Here is an 18,180-nt window from a genome sequence, read left to right on the forward strand (position 1 = left end):
AAAAAAAAAAAGCATTTCTTTGACTTTTTGACAATTTGGTGCTTTTATTTTTTGTACCACTGGAATCAGACACTGGATATCACTTTCAACTCCTCTACTCTCCCTCTTCTCCCCCTGAATCCCCTCTTCCTCCTTTCACCCTCTGAATGATCACCTGCATGTTTTCCCCTCTGGGACTTTCGCTCTTAGACTGTTAGCGCAGAAAGTGTGTTTCTGTGGCTGGAAAATGTTGTAATGTCATAGTCATGATTAAGATATATCTCTGCTGCCCTCTGCTGTTGAAAAACTGCGACTGAATCAATTGGTTGTTCATGAAGAGCACACAAAACTAGAAATGACAGTAAGTCAGCAAGTCCCAAATCTGCAAAGAAGGTCAACTTGTTATTCACTCGCTCTTTCTTGAATTGTAAAATACTGCACATTATTCAAAACTCTCATTTCTAGAACTTTCTTGGAATCATCTCACAACAATTGTTTGATAAAACAACTTTCAGATAAATTACAAGTGACAGTTTGGGAGTGAAATTACTTTCAGAAGCAGATTTTCCTCAGAAATGCTTTTATTTTGAAAGATTCCTGTATTTGATTAATCAATAAGTGCTTGAAACAGAGCACCTTGTGTCAGCCTGTAAATATGAGCCTGATTTGAGTGGCGAGGTGAGCGCACTGAAAGAGAATTTCACTGTGATCTGAAAGGAACGGGCGGTTTCTGGCTTTTAGACATTGTTGATAACTTCCTGTAACTCCCCGCAGGACAGAGCGTGAGGTACAGTGCGACCTTGATGCCACACCCTCTGTATGTCTGTGTGAGCCAACAAGCCTGCTGTGTAGTTTGCACAAGTACCACAGAGTTAAACACATCCTCTGTTTCTCTCTCTCTCTCCACAGAAGAGCCAAAGCTGGTACAACGTAAGTCACGCCTTCTTTTTATTCACATTATGGACACATGTGATTTTGTAAGTCCTTTATGAGTGCGTATGTGTGCCGGCGTGAGTTGACGTCATGTGGGTGACTCCTGGAAGTCTCCTGGACTTGTTTTAGTGGCGAGCTCTGCTTGAAGGTCGCTGTCCTTGACCCTGTTTACTGGAGCGCCAAATGACTGTCGCAGTTACTGGGCCTCCAGGCGGGGATTAGCTTGGGCTTAAAAGAACAACAGGTGGACCTTTCTGATGCAAAGCAAAGGGAAGACTACACACTAGATGTAATTTTTAATACTTTAATACCCAACTTCAAGCTGCACACAGTTTAGACTGCAGTTTTATATTGTGCCACAAGATGGTGTGCTAACACTATTTCTGACCCCACTACAAGTTCTTTATGGTCAGCTGCTGAACAGCCCCATAATAATAATTTCAACCAGCTTTGACACTGCAAAGGTGCCTGTTGTGTTGATTAAGTCCACAGAGTGAGAAAGAATGAGAGTGTTGGACTTCTCAGTGTGAAACCCTAGTTTCTCCAGAAGTGTCTTTATTGGACTTTTTCCTCTTTTGTGTTGTTTTATTTCTTTTTTTATTTCTTTTCTTTTTTTTATTCCCTGTGTATACACTCTCCCCCTCTCTCCCCAGCATGAAAGACAACACATCCTGAGAGTAAGCATGACTTGTATTCTTGTGCAACCCTGGAAATCTTTCTGTCTCTCTTGCTCTGCCTTTTGGTCCTCAGACCGGTGGAATGATAATATCCCTCCTGCCTGTTTCTCATTCCATTGACTTCAGTCAGTGTTGTTACCACCTTATAGCAAAGCCACACATGTTGAACACGGTGAAATAACCATCTTAAATTTTTGTTGAACTAAAGCCCTATAGTTTAAATTCAAAATAATACTTAGGGTAAGAGAGATCCCATTTTGTCCCTTGAGTCCCTTAGATGTGGTCAAAGGGCTGTCACCACAAACTTGTAAGTCTGGCACGCGACAGGTGGTAACAAGCCCACTGACTTTCTCACTGTACTGAACAAATCAAAAAAACCATCACGAGGGCCTCTGGACGAGCCTTGAATGCCTTTGAACAACAGGGGAATGGAGCATGGTGCTTTATGTCGTGGCATGTTTCCCCGCAGCCTGACCTTCTGTGTCCGTGTCCTGCTCTGACAGACATGGACGCCGGGACATTTAGGTTTTGGGGTCCAAGTATGGCAGTCAGAAGAAAACACAGGGAAAATGCTGTTGAGGTCAAAATAGGCTTGGTCCAAAAAGTCCAGATAGCTTCTCAAACACTTCTCTAATGCGCTCAGCTAGAATGAGCCACTCACATTTCCTCTACTGACCCGCTATCTAGAAAAAAGCGAAGTAACAATCTAGAGTCGATGCTGCACTGACACTGTTAATGTCTAACAGATGTAAATGTCATGTTAACAGATCACAGCTGGCTGCCAGCACAGTGTACAAGATACCAGGACCATCCTCTAATACGCTGCAGAAATCTTTTTCCGTACCCCGGCGTATTGCCTAGTTAGTCCCACTCTTGTTTTCTTAAAGGGCAAAGTTGGTCACATTATATTTTTCTTATTGTATCCAAGGCCTGATATCTTACTCCTCTGTACCGTGGAGCTCCATAGCTGTCCAAAAACTATTAGAAACATATCATTGAGCCACGCTGTTGCACTGGCTGACATGTTCCTGCATTATCATGAAAACACTGCAGGTAATTTTGACTTGAACTCACATACTAGCTGCTAGCGCAGCATGTGTATTAATCTGCGGCTGAAAAGAGTCCACAAATACTTACACACTGTTTTCCCCAATTTGAGTAACAGTTGCTCAAAATTGCAGTGAAACTATAAACGTGTGACCTGTTTGTGTCTTCAGTAGCAGCCAGAGGGCTGAGTTCTATTGATAGAGGAGGAAAGTACAATAGGACAATATAGCTTTAAAAACCTGCTGCGATCAAGTGTAATTTTATCAGTGCCTTGCAGTAAATGTGATCATCAATGCACACTGTCATAGTTTTTAAACTATTAAAAGCTGAACATCAGAGCAGATGGATTGTGTATTGTGTATATGAATGAAAAGTGGAGCTTACCATGACAGTGGGTTCATGATGGTGGATTTACCTTTTAAAAAATGGTCATCTCAGTGTTAGAGCTGCGTTCCTGACATCTTGTACACTCGTTCTTACTCATACAATAAATACTCAAGCTCAATCAACAAGTGAAATATGTCCAATTGGTACCTTTACTTCAGTTGGCTGTGACTATGTATGTATGTACCTGCATGTGGGACAGTGTGTGTGTGTGTGTATGCGTGTGTATGCGTGCGTGCGTACGAGTGTGTATGTGTGCACCTCTACATGGCAATGATGACCTCCCATGGCACTGAACCCACAATGATTAACAATCCATCCGTCCCAATGTGAGCTCTGAGCCTGTTAGAGATGCGCACAGTGGCCGTCTTTCTTGTCAGTCAGTCTGACAGCGCCTGTTCATTCACATTGCATCTACGCAAGTTTGTCGCAATGCTTCTGTGGCAACCATACCCACAGGCCCCCGGAAGTTAGCAACAAGAGTGGAAACCCTGGCCAGCAGTGCCTGGAGATTAGTACTGTAGGCTGTGAATTTGTTTGGATCTGCATAGATGGATGCAGCAGAGATCGATCGATGCACACGCCCACATACCTCGCCTGACTTTCCATCAGATGAAAAGCAGCCAATCCAAAAGCATTGTTGTTAACGGGACGGCCGCACACCTCTAGCCCTCACCCCCTCAAAACACAGAAACCCCGCCCTGCTTTACAGTACCAGTCTCTTCCATCCCCTACTGTTTGTCCAGTGAGTTAATAGTTAACCGGATCCGTATGAACACTGTGTGTCCACAGTCCTCCTCATCCCAAGTCACTGTCACTTGAACGCTGGACGCCGCATCAGTCAGCAATGGCCTCTTTCTTCGCTTGATTTATTGGAACAAATGAATTGAATGAGCAGGAAATAAAGGGCTGCTCTCAGCGCGGACGCCACAAATAATTTGGAGGGTCGGTTTGTCCTGGCGGCAGTTTTTATCAGATGAGCCGCTCGTTCCACTGAAATTTCATCCACATGACGTAAAGGCATTGTCGACAGGGTGCAGGGCGCTTTCGAGCTGCGTGTGGAGGGGCCTGCCGCTGAAGATTATTTTCCAAGTCTCATCTATTTCCCCTTCTTCGGACTGTCTCCACAGTGCGTGGTTAAAGTCAGGACCGGGAAATAAGAGCAGAGGAAGTCATGGCCTGATTGAGTGTATACATGTGGGCTACACATTTGCTTCATCCAGCAGGAGCCAATGAACTGCAAGCTCTGTTCGTGTTTTGTTTGTTTTTTAGTGCCGCCGTGACCTCCATCTCTTTGCCCACCTTCATTGACTCTTGAAATATTTTTAGTTGGGAGTGGGAGGATGTGCACACCAATAATATGAGTGCTGCTAAAATAGGAGCTGCGAGTACATGAATGGCAAATACCACAGCAGAGAGGAAGGAGGGGACACCTTCATAGCTTCGGTACCTTCAAATCAGCGCTGATCAGCACTTTTGGATTCCAGCAGCTTTTCATTCCTTAAATGAATGATTAAAAAAAACAGACAAAGAAATATGTACGGTATGCTGGTCCAGTTACTTCACCCTGCGACCCTGCAAAACCAGCGCAGACCCCGTCAAGATTGATGGTGTTGTTTTGCAGACGGAGGTAACTGGAGGTTATGCTCACATCTGTTCTCTGTAACTCAATCACTTGGTGGGACAGCAAAAAGGACTCAACACACACTTGAGCGGACTGAAAACATTCATTTCTCTTTTTTTATGTAGTCCCGTTTTCTTTCTTACTGTAGCCTCTCTCCTCTCAGCCGTATCTTTGTTTGTATTAGTCCTCCTCTCCGCAATGTAAACTTGCCTCATTCTTTGCTGGTTGTAAACTGGGTAATTACAAGGCACTCAGACCTGGACAGCACCGCACACAGACACACACACTCAACTCACACACTCACTTGGAGGAGTAAGCAGAAAGAAAAGGGGAAAAGCTACTGGCATGATAATAAAGGACTTGTTCGCTGGGGGTTACTAGAGGGCAACGGCCATAACTCCTCTCCAAGTGTGTGTGTGTGTGCGCGTGTGTGTGAAAGGAAGAGAGAGAGCCAGGCAAAGACAGAGCGAGGCAAGGATCATGTGGCTGGAGTGTGCCGTGTCCACCGCTCGACGCTGAACTGGGAGCAGCACCCGAAACAGGGGGCGGATACTGCAGCTTCCAAACCTCTGGACTCACAAGCTCCGTCTGCTCTTATTTTCCAAACCAACTGTAACTGACAGCTCCTCCAACGTCAGAAGAGCCCACTGGGGCCCCTCGCTTTCGGAAAATCCACCTCCGTCCAGGCGCCTACAAGGATCTGGCACGGCGAAATATGGAATTGCACGAGGATTGTACGATGTCGGACTGGGAGGCCGTGCTGGAGCTGGATGAGGCGTTGGCGGGGTGGCTCCTGCAGGGTCCGGCGAGAGGGGAGTGGGGTTGGGAGTGGGGCTGGGCTGCCTCGGACCTGCAGGACCCTGAGTGTGACTCTGAGGAGATCCCTGCTGTAAGTTCACCTCCACATATACACTGAAAACCACGAGGAGAGAGTGAACAACATATGGAGAAAAAGATTATTGAGCTCTTTTTGGCACGAAGACGGTGTTACAAGAGAGGGGAACAGGCTTCGTAGCGAGCTTTATTGTACACTGCTGAGCATTCGCTGGTAATTCCCCACTACTAAAGAAAACAACTGGTTTGAATATGAGTCATAGGTATTTGAACTGTCCCGGAGGTCATAGAGGCCTGTTGTTCAGAGTGTTCATTGGGTCACGGTGAGAGTGACTCGATGTTTGACCGGTGTAGGTGCGTTTGCTTGTTTGTGGTCATAGGTGAGAGTTTTCAAAAAGGATCCTGATGGTCTTAATTCCAGAGGATAACTAAAGGGCTTTCGGAGATGTCACATGTTTTCAGAACAGTTTTTCCCATCACCGCACTTTTCTCAACGGCGAATAGAAGTCCAAACAGATGCTCCCCAAGTATTTCAGTATTTCATCATCTCAGTTTTACAAGTGGGGCACATGCGGCGATGTTTAATGTAAACAGGCTGTTCTTTTCCCACCAGCCCTGATTCAATGGAATATTATTTCTCTTTTGTCTCAGCACACCTCTTGTTACTGTATTGGCAGCTATTGTTTCCTGAAGCTTTCCTGTTGAAGGAAAGCATCTGGCGCAGACAGTGAGAACCCTCACTTTGGCACACATTTGAAGATTTTATACATCACAGGCTCCCTCTGTAAATAATCGAGTCGGCTGAAGCCAAGCAAAGCAAAGCGCGATCATGTCGAACGCAGTATCCTTCCCAGTGCTGAACAGCGTGTACAGTATTGTTTGCATTTGAGGTTTCATCAGTCGTCTTACCCTTTGTCACATGTCGCTCTGTAACGTGACTCATATTAGAAATACTCATACTCACAGCAGCATGTGTACTGAATGATGTGCAGCAGGCTGACGTTTTTGGAATTGCGCTTTAAACATAGACAGTATAATAAGTGGACGGAGATTCTGGGTCTGAAAAGTGAAGTCAATGCAGAAATGCCTGCAACCTTTCAGCCAGCTGGGGGCGACTCCGCTGGTTGCAAAAAGAAGTCTGATTGTATTCAAGCCTATGAGAAAATGACCCGACTTCTCCTTTGATTTATGCCTCTGTAAACAGTTTCCTACTGGGTTTATGGTTTTTAGTCTTCAATACAGCTTGATGTTCATTTTGGAACTTATGGTCCCATTCAGAGTAAAGTGGAGGATAGGCGTGGCTACCTTGTGATTGACAAGTCGCTTCACAGCATGTCCTCAATCTCTCAGTCAAATCCAATCAGGATAGATGTGTAGGAATGTGTATCTTTCCCAGCTCTACACACTCATCCAAATATGGTCACTCGAGGCTTCAAAACAGCAGTCCACAAACCACTGGGTGATATCACAGTGGCTTTGTCCACTATTTATTATACAGTCTATGGCTTTAAATCACTTTGTGTCATTAATAATGGAGCTGTAAAGATAACCCGGGACACGCACCTCTGCTTGCCATTCACTATACACACATTTCCAGTGCCTGTCAAAATCACCCCCAGAATGAAATCCATGGTTTGCTGAGAGTAAACCAGACATCCTGATCAAGCCTGTGGGTGGTTTTAACAAGGTTATCTCACATGCTCGTGGAGAGAAATAACTCGGGCTGCGTGAAGGAGACAACACGTGTAAGTGAGCAAGTCAGAGAGCATGAAGAGTGTGAGTTATGGAAGCCTGTGTGTGCACGTGTGTGTCTGTGTGGATGTGAGAGAGAGAGAGAGGTGTTTCTGACTCTGCCTGTCCCTGCAGGTGCTGAGCCCGACATACAAACAGCGCAATGAGGACTTTAGGAAACTCTTCAAGCAGCTCCCTGACACAGAGAGACTCATTGTGGGTGAGTGGTGGACGCCAAACACAAACAGGGACCATCTGAGGGCGGACAGGGTGCAGCTAACTTATTACTGATTAGAAAATGATTGATCCACACAGCGATAGGACAAGACTCCAACAAAGACAGGACGTTCCAAGTGTCAAACATCACAACGTGATTTAAGTATGTCTAGATCACCGACATTAGAAACAGTTTTCAGACACCTTCCTCTGCTTATTTTAGAATCAGTAAATAACCTGATAGCCTGATAAAGAGCAGTCCAGGATCAGAATCAGGATCAGAGTCGGCTTTATTGTGTATGTGTGCACATAAAAGGAATTTGACTCCGGTTCTTAAACATTGCACTCAATGGAAAAAAGAACAACAAAAGACTGAACAACCAGTCGTGCAAAAATATAAAATAAACAATAAACAGTGTATGCAAAGAATGTCGAGGCAATAAGCAATAAAATACAATGACATTTACAATGTGCAGGTATTTATGTTGACAGGGACAGTGATCGACAAATGCACATGTTACAAACTGTGCATTAATGGATTAGAAATGACCAATCAGTGGAGGGGTCTTTAGCCACATTCCACACTGTGGGATGAATGCATAGTGTCACAAGTTCAGCTGATTTGTTGTTGCATGATCTTCGTAACTCTCCAGTGAATACTGCCATTGTCTGAAACGCCTCGAAAAATAAAACTGGAGGGGAAACGGAGCTCAGAGTGGGACTTTGACTTCGTCATGGTTTGGCAGTGAAGGGTTCACAGCTCAGAATCCAAATCAGGATGTACAGATATGCACCGCGGTGAGGCTGTGACAGTGAAAATGATTGTTCTTATGTCTGACTTCTTATGATTTGAATGACATAGTTTCTCTCTAATGCAAATTTCAGAGAAACTACGTCATTAAGATATAAATAAATTGTATGTGTTGTTATTTTTTCTCTGATTATTATGACATCTTCATGTTCCAGACTACTCCTGTGCTCTTCAACGGGACATCCTCCTGCAGGGACGACTCTACCTCTCTGAGAACTGGATCTGTTTCTATAGCAACATCTTCCGCTGGGAAACACTGGTATGCTTGCTAACGCGCAGGACCTCTGTGCTTTCCCATATTTTTTTTATTTTGGCAGTATTGGGTCATACTTGGAACTATGATGTATGTATATGTATGTATAACTGTTTGCTTTTGTGTGTAGCTGACAGTGCGGCTAAAGGACATCTGCTCAATGACAAAAGAAAAGACTGCCCGCCTCATTCCCAATGCCATCCAGGTCTGCACAGACAATGAGAAGGTAAAAGATACAAACTGAGGATATGCACACATTAATATGACAGTCATAGTTCACACAGAGTGGTGGCTAATGTAGGTTTACCTTTGGCTGAACAGTGAATATGTTTTGGATCTAATCATCTTTGCCTAAAGAGACTGTAGACAAGCCTAGAAGTCTGGCTGGTAGCAGGAAGTTTGGTGATTTAAGTTTTAATGCCCACTGTGGGGACATATTCCTGTCTTAGATTGGTGTCCGGAGAATGGTTGACAACATATTAATGCCCACCATGACCTCCGTGTCACTACTGCAATTAAGATCCAAGACTCAAAAATGGCCCTTAGACTTCCACAGTACGTTTTATTTAATTGCAGTGCTAACCAGACTCAAAAATAATGACGGTGTGTTTTTCACAGCACTTTTTCACCTCATTTGGAGCCAGGGACAGGACTTACATGATGATGTTCAGGCTGTGGCAGAATGCGCTGCTGGACAAGGTGAGCGAATCAGGCCGGCCAGTTTGTGATTCTGCACGTTTGTCTGGAAGGTGATGCTCACACAGGTAGTTCGTGCAGCCTCATTTCTTACTTTAATTGGTCGGCGCCTCTTGCAGCCCCTGTGCCCCAAAGAACTGTGGCACTTTGTCCATCAGTGCTATGGCAACGAGCTCGGCCTAACCAGCGACGATGAGGACTACGTTCCCCCTGATGACGACTTCAACACCATGGGGTGAGTCTATTTATTTGCTGACACCAGTTGCTATGGTTACCACTATAAACACAGGTCAGATGAGCCCAAATTACAAAATAATTGGAGTCCAATATGAGCTGTAATGAGCAATACTCAGTGACATGAAAGCATGCACGCTGTCTCCAGCTCTCTCAACTAGGCAATTCTCACACACAATATGCAACTCTCTGCTTACTTACACTGCAGTTTGTTGCATTTGTTTTACCAGCTCGGTTGCATACTGTTCAGCAAATAGGGAGAGCTTCAAGGCTGCAAAAGATGCAACGCAGCAAATACTGTGTTCGTCTGAAGGCCTCACAGATCACTCTCTTCCTTCATTTACATATTCCCTTCATGTCTGAAGTGGATTTACGAGGTGAAATCAATACAGTCAAGGGTTGAACCTGTTTAGACTCCTGTGCGCTCCCAACGTCTGTCAAATCGCCTTTGAGGACATGTGGGGTACGTTCTCAAACTGCCAACATGAGGGGAGAGATTTACTTCAAAGGCTGAACTGAGGTCACAGTAGCTGCTTCATGATGCTCCTGAAGTTATTGTGGCTTTGCTAATGAGAGAAGTCTGAAGTGGAGATCATGATCGCTGGTCTGTGCTGCCTTCAGGTTCAGTGAAGAGATTCCCAACGAGGAGAATGAGATCAACAACGACAGCTTGTCCAAGAGCAGCGCTGAGGCCAAGCCTGAGGGGAGCCCTCCTCTGCTACACAAGAAGGTCGTCCCAAACAGCACCATCCCCGGCCCGGGCAACCATGACACACCCATCACAGTGAGTGGCGTGTCTTGTATACTGTGTTTTAACATCCACACACATATATACACGTACACACATTTAAACCCATTTAGACCCACAAGAACTACAAGATATTTCCCAGATAAACAGTGATTTATTTTCTACTACTTTGTTTCTTCCACAGTTTGACCTCCCAGCAGAAGAGTATGCAGACTTCCTGCCAGACGGCGAGCTGCTTGCTGTGCCACTGGTGGTGGAAGAGAAGAACAACGATACCAGCGGGCCTGGTGGTCCCGTCCCCTCGCCCTCTCTGGACTTCAACGACAATGAAGACATCCCCACCGAGCTCAGCGACTCCTCGGAAACACACGACGAGGGTACACGCCTCGCTTTTTTCATGAATGCATAACCCAGGGGGACGTCCGCTCTTTTACTGAGCTGTGTGTGTGTGTGTGTGTGTGTCTCGGACCTGTAGGTGAAGTACAGGCCTTCCACGAGGATCTGAACGGCAGGCAGCACATCAACGAGGTCTACAAGTTCAGTGTGGACAAGCTGTACGACATCCTCTTCACGGAGTCGCAGTTCATGAGTGACTTCATGGAGCAGAGACGGATCTCAGGTCAGTATTTCAGATGCTTCTGCAGCTGAGCTCTGACCTCCCTGCAGTAAAGGCAGTATGCTCCCCTGCAGGCTTCATTAACCCGGTTACCTCTCTCTCATCATTTTGCCGTGTAGATGTGGTGTACCACCCGTGGAAGAAGGAGGAGGCAGGGGACCAGACCAGAGAGATCATGTACACCATCTCCCTGTCCAACCCCCTGGCCCCTAAAACATCCACAGCCAGTGAGACGCAGGTACAGAAATTTTTCTCATTGTTTGTGCCTTTGTGGGTTTGACAGGGCTTTCAAGATAACCCATTAAACCACACTGTCCCTCTTTTATCAGACTCTGTACAAAGTCAGTCAGGAGAGCGAGTGCTACGTCATCGACGCTGAGGTCATCACACATGACGTGCCCTACCACGACTACTTCTACACTCTCAACCACTACATGCTCACCAGGGTGGCCAAGAACAAGTGTCGGTTACGGTGAGTAAGACGTGGTCAGATACCCACAGCTCGCACCTGGCAAATATTTCCTGTTGTATATCTTATAATAAAAGACTGCCTACCTGTATGTGTAAATGCATTTCTTCCTGTCTCGCTGTGTCAGGGTATCGACGGAGCTGCGCTACAGGAAGCAGCCGTGGGGGCTGGTGAAAGGCTTCATAGAGAGAAACTTCTGGAGCGGAATAGAAGAGAACTTCCGCCATCTTGGTAAAGCTGAATGTTCGTTCGTTTGTATGTTTAGACTATTATAAGCATACATGCAACTATGTGTGACAGTCGTCTTCTTCCTCCCTCTCAGAGATGGCGCTGACCAAGCTGGAGGAGATTCTGACCGAGTCCCACCAGCTGTCTCCGAAGGCCAAGGTGGTGAAAAACTCCACGGTGAGGCGGAAGAAGAGGCCCCTCCCCCACATGCGCAGCCAGCACCTGGACGAGGCCCTCAGCCCCGTTACCACGCCAACGGACGAAGAAGTGATTCAGAGGATCAAACAAGTGGCCGGCTCCACGCAAACCAGACACCAGAGTCCAGAACACCATCACCTGCCCGGAGGCCTCGCTTTCTACAGCGTCTCCAAACTGCTGCTCATCATCAGCTTTGTGTACGCGGCTGATCACAACACACGCACACACACACATGCACAATCACTCATATAGACGATGCTTGTAAGTCTGGCTATGAGGGTGCGAATACACATTTGACACATGCAGACATGACACGCATGTTCATCTCACTTACAGCCGAGAGTTTTGTCTGAGTCACTTGTTTCATGGTTTCATCAGTTTTTCCAGTAGGCTCTGTGGAGTTTTTGTCTGATTTGGAATAAAAACATTTACTTTCTTATAAATATCTCATTGTTGGTGTCTTGAGTGTAATCTCTCTCTCCTCTCCCTTCATTGCCATCCGTAGGATCTGTCTAAGGTACATAATCTGATTAGCCAGCATAGCCAGATGTATATATATAAAAAAAATTCCCATCATAGTGTCATTGCCAAGTACAGATTAGATTTTGAGTGAATAAATTACAAAGACTCATTTGTTGACTCTCCTTCAGCCTGGTCCTGCTGGTGTTCCTCAACATGATGCTTTTCTACAAACTGTGGATGCTGGAGTACTCTGCACAGTCCTTAACAACCTGGCAAGGGCTGCGGCTCCATGAAAGGTACACACACAAACACAAACAAGTGTACTAGCACCTTTTTTAGCACCCATTTATACAAAACTCATTTATTAGAGATTCTACATGGTAAATTGAGATTTTGGGCATTTTAGAGTTCAGTGAGAATAAATGGAACTGTAGTTATTTGGCTGTTTGCCCACACACAAATATACCACTGCAGGCATACACATGCTCACAGACGCATTTAAACACACACACTTAACTATAGCCATATGTCAAATGACGTGTGTGACAGGAAAACACTGAGCTCCTAAAATTACCCCTGAATAGCTCTTGGCTTACTGAAACACAATTTGCCAAACTGTTGGCAGTCGCTCAAAATAGAAGTCATGCTTCAGCGGCTGCACCCTGATGTTGCTAATGTATGTGTGTGTGTGTGTGTCCCAGTAAACTGCCTCAGACGCAGATGGAGTGGGCCCAGCTCCTGGAGGCGCAGCAGCGTTACCATGAAGCCGAGCTGCAGAAGTGGAGGGAGATTATCAAGTCGTCAGTAGTGCTGTTAGACCAGGTACAAATTATGACACAACATAATGGTGCCATTTTTCTATCTGTTGCTCAGCTCTCTGAAGTTGCTCCCAGTGTGCCAAAGCTGCAGTATCCCATCAACAGCTAATAATATAAGAAAACATCTCAGGCGACCTGACTGTAAGCTCTGAAATGAACTTTCGGGAAGCTGTTGAAGAATCTTCCCACTTTGCATGTGTGACCAGCAGTTGCCCAGTGGCACCAGAGGGAAAATGATTTAACGACCTTAAAGGGAGCGAGGGAATTATATCTTGTCCCATGCATTAATCTAGGTCAGTGTAAACAAGCTTACATGTTGTTTTCTCCCCCCGGCTCTCTTCTCCAGATGAAAGACTCTTTACTGAACCTCCAGCGAGGCATTGGCTTAAGGGACTACAGCTCTGAGGCTGAAGAGAAGAGAAGTCGCTACCACTGACACACCACCACAAGGCCATGAGGGCATGCTGTGCAATATAGGACCTGTTTTGTTTGTGAACCAGTATGCAGGCAGCAGCAAGACACAGAGAGAGAGGACAGAGGGGGAGGCGGGACCAACAGTGAGCTGGTCCAAAAGACACAAAGAGAGGAACAGTCGTCTCCAGTGCACAGAGGTTAAACCCCCGGGAGGAGGAAATCGTGGACAGAAAGCGCCCCAACCACACACAGGAACTGACTGTCCCCAACATCACTGAGGCATTGGCGGAAGGTGCAAGACTTGGTCCTTCTCTACACCTGTGGGATAACCGTTTCCTTCTATTCTCTTATTTCCAAGCGCATCCCACTGTATGCCACGTCGACCAGACAGTGGCAGAGAAAGAAGGACAACTATTGCATGCGTTTAGACAACCTAGCTCCCCTCAGTCAGTGTTAATGTGGTCCAGTTCCAGTCTATGTGTGTCAAAAAAAAAGAAGAACAGGAGCGATCCAGTCTAAGAAAGGGGGGTCCTTTCGAGTCTTTAATGGCTTTCTACGCTCTCTAGACTGTTCCAAACCAATTGTTCCCTAGAGGTCCTCGCTGCAGCGTCCCTTTGGTAAGCCCCCGTGTGATCAGAGTACAGTATCCAACCAAAAGTATGTGTAGCTGGGAGCTCAGCGTCACAGAACGGTCCCCATTGCCTTGCTTGAACCTGGTCTGTGTGGTCTCTGTCAGGGCTGGTTCCCTGTCACACCACCATGTGTTAAAATACTTCTGAAGCAAAACCTTAAGACTGATGGGACCTACGCCAGTACTTTTAACCCTGTACACGATTCGCCTCATCAGTTGCTCCCGCCGCAGTGTTAGCTCCCCTTCCATTGCATTATTCCTCATCCTTCTGGTGAAGTAGAATGTATTAGCCAGCCGACAAGGCCAGCCGCTGGTCACGACAAAGGGATGCTGCAACCAGGCTAATAGGGAGACCTGTGTTCTTACATGTTTTATTACTAAACTGTGACTATATCTCTAAAAAAAAGTTTCAAATTAGAAAGAATTCTATGAATATATTTGAAATATATAAGAATATTTCACTATTTAATATATATATATTTCAAAATATATAAACATTACCTATATTTATTGTTAATTTATGTACATAAAGAAATTATCAGAGCTCTAGACCGGTTAAAGAATTTCTAACAAAAAGTGTTTTCTTCTAAAAAAAAAATGCATGCCAGATATGTCTGTGACATGTCCAGTGTGCAAGTATGATTCTGCATTCACGCGATTATATTCGCGCGCGCGTCTGTGTGTGTGGGTGTGTGAGTGAGTGCGTGCGTGTGTGTGTGCGCACAAGTGTGTGCTGTAAAGTGTGACATTTTTACCATTCCACACTTGTGTATGTTTCTTATTTTTTCTTTTCTGGCTCCCGCAGCCAGACTGCCTTTTTTTAATGCTAATGCGTTTGGATGCCGCCTTGCATTAGCCCCACCAGGGCACAGTTTACAATTGAAGAGTTTTGTTCCAAAATGACATATCCAGCATTTGAAGACAAAGTTACGCCTACTTTTACAAAAATGATTGATTGCTTAAACTATCAATTAATGTCACATGCTGAGTAGCTTAAATCTGTGCTTGACAAAAGGAAGAAGGCAGATCATCTAAATTTTTAAAATTAAAGGATGAACTTGATGATTTGGAAATGGATATATAACATTTTGGAGATGAACCCTTCATCTGCCCTCTCTTTGTCCGCCGTCACCACATTAGTGGTTTGACGAGTCTTTGCTGAAAGGAACACTATGACAGAAATATGCTTATTTTAGTGAGATGAGGAGATTGATGCCAACCTCATGTCTGTACGGTAAATTTGAATCTACAGCCTGCAGCCGGTTAGCTTAGCGTCCCCCTGTTTCCAGTCTTTTGTGCTAAGCTAACTGCGTGTGCAGGTATGAGGGTGGTATCAATCTTCCCATCCAACTCTCAGAAATAAGCACATTTCCCAAATGTCCAACTATTCCTTTAAGAAACACCTGCTTCGACCCATATTCTGCTCTCCCTTCCCCCATTTCAAGTGTCTGTCTTGGATGCAATGAAAGCATGAGTATTAACTCTACACAACTAAATTGAACCAAAAGAAAGAAATAGAAATGTACCGTCACGAAGTATCATGTTGTTTTAAATGAAGTATTTATCATGTATGTCATGTATTTTATATATATACTGGATTTGATGCGGCAAAGAGCATCTCCGGAGAGTTTGTCGACAGAGACCCCTGACACCTGACAGACTTCAGCGATGAAAGCACTTCCAAAAATGAGAAAAAACTTCCTTGTGTTAAATAAAAGAGAAAGTGAAGCACTTTAAGGCCTTTTCAGGTAAAGAATGGCGGAAAGAAATGGCAGTGGTTTAGTTTGGAGGTGAATGCAGGGCTGAGGAACTTGTTTTTGTGCTGTATTTTAGTTCATTTGACAATCACACTGGTCATTTACAACTTCCATACTCATGGAAATAGCTGAATTTCTTCTTTTGTTACTGATCAAAAATAGTGTTACTTCCAAATAGAATATTTGTGCATTATTCTATTTCACATGTGAATCTCTTTCAATTTCTCATCCCAAAGCCCAATCTAAGACTGACACTTTGTCTATTTGAGGGTGAGGCGAGAATGAGTGACTCTATGAGGGAAAAGGTGTCTTCACTGTGTGCCTGCATGGCGTGTTATCGACCGACTCATTGAAAACGGCAGCAAAGCTCCAGGACTGGACTTCTGCTGCGTGTTTGCGTGTATTAACATTTGAAGAGGGCACAGAGTGACGATAACACAGAGAAACCTTAAGATCCGAATGTGAGTGGTTGGAAATGTTTTCTGTTTTATAGAAATCACTTTCACAATCCTGCCGACACTGGACGATTATAGTGAAGGTGTGCTTCGTGTATATGATGGTACAGAAAAGTCATATATACGAAAATGTGACTGAAATGCTTTAAAGAGCTTGTTTTTCAGAGTGTATGATGAAATGGATTTCTCTTTTTCTGATGCTTGAGTTCTTTTTTTGTTTGTTTGAAAACGACAAACCTTCTCATATTGTTTTGAACGAAACATGACAAATGCTTGATGACGTTGGTTTTGCTCCCCGAAACCCCGTTTTAATTGACATCTGATTTTAAATCTTGGGACACTGAAATTTAGTGCTGCGACTAACAGTTATTTTCATTATCGATTAATCTGCAGATTATTTTCACGGTTAACGCTGCTTGTTATAAAAATGTCAAAAAAAGAAAATGTGGAAATTGCTCATCACTATTTCCCAGAGCCCAAAGTGACGTCTTCAGATTGCTTCTTTTGTCCGACCAGCAGTCCAAAACCCAAAGAGTCTTCATTTACTATCATAAAGGACAAAGACAAGGGGCAAATCCTTACATTTAAGAAGCTGAAATGGGCAGATGTTTGACATTTGTGCTTAAAATGATTAATCGATTATCAAAACAGTTGCAGATTGATTTTCTTTCCACTGATTAATTGACTGGTCGTCAATTATGCAAACTAAGCAGCTTTTTTACCTTCATCATTCCCTTCAAAACACCGTGTTTCTCACTGGCACCAACATATTTGACTGAAGCAAATCAAAGCTACGATCTCTCACGTTTGCTGCTTTTTTTTTTTTTTTTTTTTTTTTTTGCTTTGTCGTTGCTTTCCTATCGTGTGTCACACAAATTGATTGTACGATTGCTATTGCTGCACAGCTGCGGAACCAAGGTGGCCCGAGTGTTCTGGATGCCACCCTTTTGTCCCTGACTAATGAAATTTGAGCTTCATTGACTGTATTAACTGGCATTTGCCTCGCTGTCACAGAGCGGGCAAGGCATTAGTGCCACCCACATGACTCAGTACTAACTAACAGCCTTGGTTAACACACGGTAGGAATCACACACACCCTCCTGAAAACAACCACTGATCAAACTCACAGCGAATGCTCTTCTTCGAGTGTGTCTTGATAAAATATGTACTGGTGTAGTTCTGTTCAAAAAGAATTCTACTGTATGTTTTTTTTTGTTTGTTTTGTTGGGTTTTTTTTAGAAAATGTTTTGATCTCTAGAGAGACTTTTAGTGAAATTTATACATGAGATAAATATACTGTAAGTATATGTTGTGTATATCTGCAGTGTGTGTGCACACACACTGACAAAAGAATCCAACCTGCGCTGCGCGTAGGTTTTGACTTGCCGATGACTTTGCCTCATAGACTGAAGATGAAAGTGGCTTTCTGGTTCATGTGAAGTAGAGATTGGAAGTATGAATAAAAAATATATGTAATATACAAATAGTGTTGCTGTTTTTGGAGGAGATCATTCATTATTAGATCATTTCCATGAATGTAAGGATTGAATCTCATACAGATGTATCACGTTTTAGGGCAGGAAATGAGAGTTGTTATCCTTAAAGAGCCACTATGTTTGACCTCAGGAGACTTTACAGTTGAGTAGAGCACAGGAAGATTGCATGAAGCACCAAGATGAAATATTCATCTCTCACTGCACTTTAAAAAAGCAAAATCAAATCAAAAGACTTTAAAATATTGATATCAGCTATTGAAAGCATTGTTATTTTGGGAGCTGCACGTACAGCGCAACTTCCTCACAACATGCCGTATGTTCAGAGCAGACTGCCCATCGGACTCCTGTGGCTCATATCGCCTCACTGCAATTGCAGTTGCGTAAATGACATATTAGTTACTGGTATATAAACTGAGTGAGTGAATGCAGATGAATGCTTCGATGCTTGTGTCACTGAGGATGAGACTAG

The 18,180-nt window shown here is 44.2% G+C and overlaps 1 protein-coding gene across 2 annotated transcripts in view; it reads left to right on the top strand.

Annotated features, from left to right (window-relative positions):
• Positions 1 to 16,665, top strand: part of LOC121608734 (protein Aster-B-like) — a 62,610-nt gene extending 45,945 nt beyond the window's left edge. For both annotated transcript variants that reach the window (XM_041940049.1, XM_041940050.1), the window contains 16 exons: positions 889 to 909; positions 7,345 to 7,429; positions 8,392 to 8,495; positions 8,620 to 8,715; positions 9,108 to 9,188; positions 9,305 to 9,420; positions 10,041 to 10,203; positions 10,352 to 10,544; positions 10,643 to 10,786; positions 10,903 to 11,021; positions 11,113 to 11,255; positions 11,380 to 11,483; positions 11,575 to 11,875; positions 12,329 to 12,436; positions 12,842 to 12,962; positions 13,305 to 16,665. In XM_041940049.1, the coding sequence (XP_041795983.1) occupies positions 889 to 909; positions 7,345 to 7,429; positions 8,392 to 8,495; positions 8,620 to 8,715; positions 9,108 to 9,188; positions 9,305 to 9,420; positions 10,041 to 10,203; positions 10,352 to 10,544; positions 10,643 to 10,786; positions 10,903 to 11,021; positions 11,113 to 11,255; positions 11,380 to 11,483; positions 11,575 to 11,875; positions 12,329 to 12,436; positions 12,842 to 12,962; positions 13,305 to 13,394 (1,989 nt within the window). In that variant the 3' untranslated portion in view covers positions 13,395 to 16,665. The remainder of the gene's footprint in view (positions 1 to 888; positions 910 to 7,344; positions 7,430 to 8,391; positions 8,496 to 8,619; positions 8,716 to 9,107; positions 9,189 to 9,304; positions 9,421 to 10,040; positions 10,204 to 10,351; positions 10,545 to 10,642; positions 10,787 to 10,902; positions 11,022 to 11,112; positions 11,256 to 11,379; positions 11,484 to 11,574; positions 11,876 to 12,328; positions 12,437 to 12,841; positions 12,963 to 13,304) is intronic.
• Positions 16,666 to 18,180: the final 1,515 nt, after the last annotated feature.

The sequence above is a fragment of the Chelmon rostratus genome, chromosome 7 (genome assembly GCF_017976325.1).
Source record: "Chelmon rostratus isolate fCheRos1 chromosome 7, fCheRos1.pri, whole genome shotgun sequence".
NCBI classification, from domain to species: Eukaryota; Metazoa; Chordata; class Actinopteri; order Chaetodontiformes; family Chaetodontidae; genus Chelmon; species Chelmon rostratus.